A 6,901-nucleotide genomic window follows, 5' to 3' on the forward strand; every position below is an offset into this window, starting at 1 on the left:
AGTGAAAGACTAGGGAGAGGGATGGCTAGTGAGGTTTAGATCATGTTGAGCCCTACCTTTGTTTTGTGGGATGTTGGATATCCCTTATACATCTATGGATCCATCTGCATTATTGCATTAATTATTTGGCAAGTGAAAACGAGCCGCCAAAAATTAAGGTTGGGACCTGACAGGAGCTGTTGCCGGGTAGGGAAACACTATGACCATGGCTAAATTGATGTGCCTCAAACAAGATTTTATCCCCCAGCTTTCTCTTGTTACTCTTAGCCCTTGCTTTTTTAAGGGGGTTTCCTCACTGGATACCAGAAGAGCTCCCAATTTGGGTGATTATTCTGGTTGGCAGCTATTTAGGGCCATTTGATGGCTGCATTCCTTTGGCTTCTGGACCCATCCATCCTTTAATCTGTTCCAATTTTCCTCCTGTCTCATCTTAAAGTCCGCACAGAACTTATGAAAGGAATGGGGGTGGGAGGCATGGAGTATGGAAGAGCCTGAAAGTGAGTCAGAAATAAGCAAATAAGGAAACTCTTGGGGTGAAAAAGAATACAGAAAGGAAAGATAGAAGAGTATATAAAACTGGAACACAGAAAAAGATTGGGAAATGTTTATGAGTTTTGTTTCATTTTAGATATGGGAAAAAATGGGGTAGCAGCTTTACATTCTAATGTTTTTGTCTTTAAGTGTCACCGAAGAGTCCAACAAAAGCCTGGAGATGGAACATCAAGAGGTAAAGTCCCAGTCTCTCTAATTCGCTTCTGCTGTGGGTGAGGTTCCCATGGATCCTGATCCTTTATGACCCCTGGTGTTAAGAGCCAGGTGCTCTAACCACTACAGACTCTAGTACCCCCCAGGGACAATTTCTCATGGAAGACTTCCTTGGGTGGAAAATCAGAGCCTAGGAACATTAAAAAATTCTCCGTGTTATCCTCCTGAGAATAAAGAATGAAGAAGTAGGGCAGAAGTCCTCAATTCTGTCATTTACTAGTTTTACAAACCTGTGGAAGTCTCTTCAACTCTCAGTCTTGTTCTCCATGAAATGGGCATGTGATGATCCTTCCTTAATCCCAGTGTGATGGTGAAGAACAAATGAGACAAGGTGCAGAACAACACATCGTAAACGGTTAAGTTGCACACAGATGTGACTTAGTGTTCTGACTCTTGGGGTTTTCGGTATCCTCTCATTAAAAGGCCTTCAGCTTCTTATAGGATGTCCCTGAATCCTCTCCAGTTCCAAGTAACACTATTTTCTGTTTCTTCAGCTAGGAGAACTTCCCAGGAAGAAGCCAAGAAGTTGTGGAAGCTGCTGTTTCTCATGAAAAGGTAATCTCTCGTTCTTTGCAGTCTCCCAGCTGCTAGTCTGGTCTGTGATCATTTCTCAGCTTGGCTTGGGGTAAAGATGAGAAGAGGGATAATGGATGGGAGGCAGACATACACAGTGGAGGCTGGTTCACTAGTTGAGAGAGTTGCCAGGGCAGGGGGGCTGGGCCAGACATCTCAAGAGGGAAGGGTCACCCAATTCTGCTTTGGGCTAGGGTCACAGTAGTTCTAGAATTCAGGCTTGTACTAGTGTATAATTCATAAAAGACTCTACACAGGGTTGCATTCAGCCACAAGACAAGCTATCCAGTCAAGAGGAATGGATTTTGCATAAAGAAGTCATCCCTGTCTTATTCTCTTTATTCTCTCTCCTCTGAGTCTGACTGGACTCTGCTGACATTACCTCCTCTGGCTCTGTCATTAGGGAGACAGCCCTCAGATGGCAGCCTATCATCTTATCCTCTTCTTAAGATTTCTAGAGAACAGGATTGATTCCCAAAAGATGTTGAGTATATCAGCAGGGATACCAAATAGCCCTCAGAATGCAGAGGTCCTACATGAACTTCAAGCCCAAATACCAGGCTTTGGGTTTCTTAGCCTCAAATGAGACTGATCCGGGTTCTAACTGGTGATGCCCCATCAGCTAACTGCCTGGCTCCATTCTCCTAGTTCAGCTTTTCAACAAGGTCAGCAGAGAACTGATCCCAGCTCCCAGCCTTCTCTGAGGGCCATGCCCTCCCATGGGTTGTCTGAAGCCTTGCCCAACAAGCTCCAGACCGTCAGCCCAGCCCACCACACCTTGCCAAATGGCTTTTTCTTTTTCTTTTTTCTTTTTTTTGAGACAGAGTTTCACTCGTTGCCTAGGCTGGAGTACAACGGTGCACTCTCGGCTCACTGCAAGCTCCATCTCCCAGGTTCAAGCGATTCTCCTACCTCCACCTCCCGAGTAGCTGGGACTACAGGCATGCCCCACCATGCCTGGCTAATTTTTGTATTTTTAGTAGAGACGGGGTTTCACCATGTTGGCCAGGCTGATCTCGAACTTCTGACCTCAGGTGATCCATCCACCTCAGCCTCCCAAAGTGCTAGGATTACAGGCGTGAGCCACTGTGTCCAGCCTCTAAATGGCATTTTCTTAGGAAGAAAAGCAGAGAGGTAGACAACAAGAGAGTGTAGGCTCCAGGATTTTCAGGACTGGGAAAGGACAATGCCAACCCCGGCCCACACTCTTCCGAGAAGGCAGATGTCACTCCATCATTAATGTTTGTCATGTTTCTCTTCCCAGCCAGGGCTGGCTTCCTCAGGAAGAAAGTGTGCGGCGAATCCTGTGTGCAGACCCCTGCTGCCAAATCTGCAATGTTATGGCTCTGGAGATTAAGCAATTGCTAGTGGGTGAGAACAACTAGACCTCCCTGACTTCACTGGGGCCATCACAGGGCTCCTCTTGCCTAGAGGCTTTGTCCACGTCTAGTGTGTCTTTTGAGCATAGTCAGGATCTGGGTTCCCCGAAATCCAAAGAGCTTTCACTGGCATCTGTAACTCCAACACTGTCACAATTAATGGATCAGAAATCTTTAACCTAGTCAGCTGCCCAGTCAGCTGGTGCAGATAGCGTCCAAGATTCCTGGGCTGATCACCTTCAGCGAGGACAGAGATCTCAAGTCCCAGCTGTGTCCCAGGTCACGGGATCTCTGTCTTCAAACTTTGAGAAGCCTGGAATTCCTCTGAGCCAGCAGGAGGGGAAGAAAAACAACTCCAAATTTGTCCTGGAGAACCAAGGTCAGCAGCCCTTGAATACTAGATTCCCTTTCTTTCCCTGAACCCAGAGCTCCCAAACCTAAAACGACACCCTATGACCCTACATTCCTTTCAACGGCTATTGCAATGTCCAAAAAGTCCTGAGGAATCTTCAAGCACGAGGATATTGTTGCACATATTCCCACAATTGAGGGCTCCCAAGATCTGCAGAGGAGTTCCTGTGGCAGCTTATACTACACCACTTCTAATTTTCCAAAGGATGGAAAGCAGACAGACAAACAGCCATTTCTTTCACTCTGAATGCTATCTCTAAGGCTTCTGTTGAACAGATGAGCTTCCACCCCTTTGACTCTGGGTTTCATGGGAGGCTAGCTGGTCCACCTAAGCTTTCAGGGTTTTTGAAGGATCCACTATGGACTCAGAGCAGAAAAATTACTGTGAACAAATCCCAAACCCCATGGCTCTAGCTCTACCCTCTCCTCTCTTTCAGCTTCTAAGTGGCCTCTGTCCACTGCCTGGGGGATGCACTGAGGCCTCAGTGTGCCACATGTGTAGCTACCTTACTGTGGTTTCTCTTTTCTGCACATTACTGTCTGCCTTTAGAGATCCCTGGTCTGCCTTTAGAAATCTCTAAAACAGGGGAGCCCTTGGCCCTTTCTCTGCAATGATTTCTCCTTCACCTCTGTACTAATTAAAATCTCCCCTCCTTCCCCACCTTTTCCCCCACATTCTCCATCTGACCATTGACAAATCCAGATCAATGTCCTGTATCTGAATCTGACTCAGGCTAAGTGAAAGCCTTGGAGTGGCACCTGCTGTAGAGGCAGCTCCAGCTTCAGTGGAGTTTGCCAGCTGTTGTCCAGAGATCTCTGTAGATCCAGGAAATCATACAATGTAAGCCCTGAGACATGTTGCAGCCTTTTCCACTAGATCCAGGATGCTCTTTGATTGAGGAAGTCCATTTCAGTCCTCAAGAGGGAGGAAGCATTCTCCTAGACCATGCCCAGAGGCTGCTAGGATTCCCCCTCCGGGAGCAATTGAAACAGAGGGTTGATTTGCCATTGCTGGGACCTGATCCAAAAGATCCAGCAGTCTATCCAGTTCATCCTGTGACCTGATGACCAATAATCCCTGCCCTGGAGCAGTACAGGCCTGACCTGTGTGGGTCTTCCCAGCATGCAGCACCAGAGGCCAGTGGGAATAGTGGCCTTCTCTGATCCACTGTGGCAGGAGGGCCAGTCCGCAATTGTTTCCTCAAGCCAAGGTAATGTTGCAGAGCCACACAGATTACAAATATGGGAAGATCTGCTAGGGCATTGTCCCTGCCCACGTCTGCCATTGTTGGGACTACAAATCACTGGGTCTGCAGTATTCCAAAGGCCTGGGAAGCAACTTGGTGCCCCTGTCCTCTGAAAAGCAAACACCTGGACCTGGAAGTGACACATATCAGCCCCTACACAGATCAGGAAGGGACACTTTGAATACTGACAGGCCTTGACCAGCAGCAACAGGCCTTGCCAGATGCTGTTACTGATGATCCTGAGCTGCCCAGACCCTGTCCCAGGAAGCCACTGAGAAACTTGAGACAGGTTTTGGCCCTTCTGTCACGGCTGCTTGCTCTCTATTATGTGGCTCTTTCCAGGGCTGTGGCCCAGGCAATCACTCACGAATCCACAATCACAGATTGAGCCCATCAGAGCCTCTGACTCAATCTCATCTGAATAGCAATGTGTAAGTCCTGGGCCATGCTTTCAAAACACCAATGAGACTTGTGTAGATAATGTACAAGTGTTCTGGACTAAAACACTGATGGAGATGGTACCTCTAGAGAGGCAGACAGATCCTCACAGCCACTAATCACTCAAGGCACCCATCTTGGCCAAACTAAATTTCTACCTGAAAAATAAATTCCTCGAGACACATTTGGGAAATCCCATAAAAACAAGGGAATCCAGGGAACAAATTTCGACCATCCCAAAGAATATCTCCACTCAGGGATCCTTTAGGAGTCTAAAGATCGCTAAACCAAGGGAAAATATTACTCCAGAAACTTCGTACCCCACCAGGCATCCCATGTGCCCCAGATCCAGAATGGGTTGGACTGAAAGAATAGCTTGCAGTTGAACCAAAGACAGTGCAGCAGAGCTACAAGTGATCTAGTTCCATAGCAGTGCCCCATGCCCACTGGGATTCTGGGATCTCACACCCAGTGGAGGCATGACAGAGGCCCAGGTACTTTGTGTTCAGCTGGAGGCTAGAGTGAACAACCCAGCCTGGAGGGCCCTGAGCCCCTTAGACCAGATCTCTGCAAAAGTGAGGACAAGTCCCTACCCCAGCAGAGAAAGCAGATGACCCAGTGACATTTGATAACATTCAAAGCAGCTGGAAATCACAGAGAAGGGGGTGTCCGGACAGCACTGGAGCTCTCCCCAGCCAGAGAGAACACCCTTTCTGCCCAGGTTCAGGGGCGAGTAGGGGCACTTCTAAGCAGAACTCCAGAGCTCACAACTTTCCAAATACATCTCCAGGATCTTTCTTAGGTAAAACTTTAGTTTAGCTAAGATGGTTGCCTTGAGCAGGGACTAGCAAGGATCTGTCTGGATCTGCGGAGCCCCATTTCCATCCTCTCAGTACTGGCTATTGCTGTTTCACCAGCTTCTCCATAACCTTGAGTTCCAAGAGCATCCTCCAGGATCACTTGGGGCAAAAGGACCAGATAAGAATAATGTGCAAAGCTGTTAGAGTAAGCTGAATAACCTCATCCAAACAAGGATTTCTGAGAATGCCAAACCTGGAGTGCCCAGAGCTTAAAGGGCCATCTTAGTGGGCCATTACTTGCTGGGCCAAAATTTTGCAAGTACAGTATTTGAAGGGGTAAATTTTTTCAGATCCAAAGTTTTCAGGGTCAAATAGTTCAGGGCCATATTTTACAGGGCAAAATTTGCAGGGTGAAAATTTGCAGGGCCACACTTTCTAGGGCTAAGGGTTGCAGGGTCTGGTAAGGGCAGTCCATACTCACAAGAGCATCATCCTTCCAGAAGCTCCAGAAATTGGCTTGGATAACAAGATGAAGCTGTTTCTGCACTGGATTAATGCTGAAATGAAAGATCGAAGGCATGAGGAATCCATTCTCCTTTCTAAGGCTGAGACAGTGACCCAAGACAGGACAAAAAACTTTGAGAAGAGTCCAACTGTCACCAAAGATCATATGTGGGGAGCTACAACAGAGAAGACAACAGAGGACCCTGAGGCTCAGCCTCCTTCTGAGGAGGAAGGCCTGATCTTCTATGATGCCCCCCAGTGCCTAAATAATCTGCTCTAGCAACTATCCCTTCAGTCCAGCCAATCCTGGGTCCTGTGCCACTCCTACAAATGCTCCAAACTCTGTCCTCAAATGACTTGTGCCACTCAACCAGGAAATCTATCCCAGGTCTAACTCACCTCAGCAGAAGGCACTGGTTTATGCAAGAACACCCATTACAAGACAAAGGAGTTCATAGGTTCCTGAACCTCTGCATCCCCCTGAAAAAGGCTTTCATTGCCATTTCCATTAACATGCAGGTGAAGCAGGGCATTCTCCAAATATACTTTGTACCTCTAAGCAAAGAGCCACCTGTTTGTGCCTCCTCATTTTCAATGTGGTATATGATAGAGAGAGTAAAGGACCTAAAAAGTACTTCTTATGTGGTATAGAAGCTTAAGTCACATTTTATTGCAGATGGGTCAGCATTCCACATGACTCCTCCAGCCCCACCCTAGAATTCGGATAAAGGGACTTGACAGAGAAGAAAGGCCCTTGTTTTAGGTGCATTGAAGGTAAATGTCA

The 6,901-nt window shown here is 47.3% G+C and overlaps 1 protein-coding gene across 1 annotated transcript; it reads left to right on the plus strand.

Moving 5' to 3' along the window:
* FAM205C (family with sequence similarity 205 member C) lies at positions 1–6,681 on the plus strand. The gene is made up of 5 exons (XM_003263483.3): positions 1–186; positions 682–727; positions 1,260–1,320; positions 2,603–2,709; positions 6,114–6,681. Exons 1-5 carry the CDS (start codon positions 43–45, stop codon positions 6,395–6,397), a joined length of 642 nt encoding a protein of 213 aa, XP_003263531.1. The 5' UTR covers positions 1–42; the 3' UTR covers positions 6,398–6,681.
* Positions 6,682–6,901: the final 220 nt, after the last annotated feature.

Source organism: Nomascus leucogenys, chromosome 8, assembly GCF_006542625.1.
Source record: "Nomascus leucogenys isolate Asia chromosome 8, Asia_NLE_v1, whole genome shotgun sequence".
NCBI lineage: Eukaryota > Metazoa > Chordata > Mammalia > Primates > Hylobatidae > Nomascus > Nomascus leucogenys.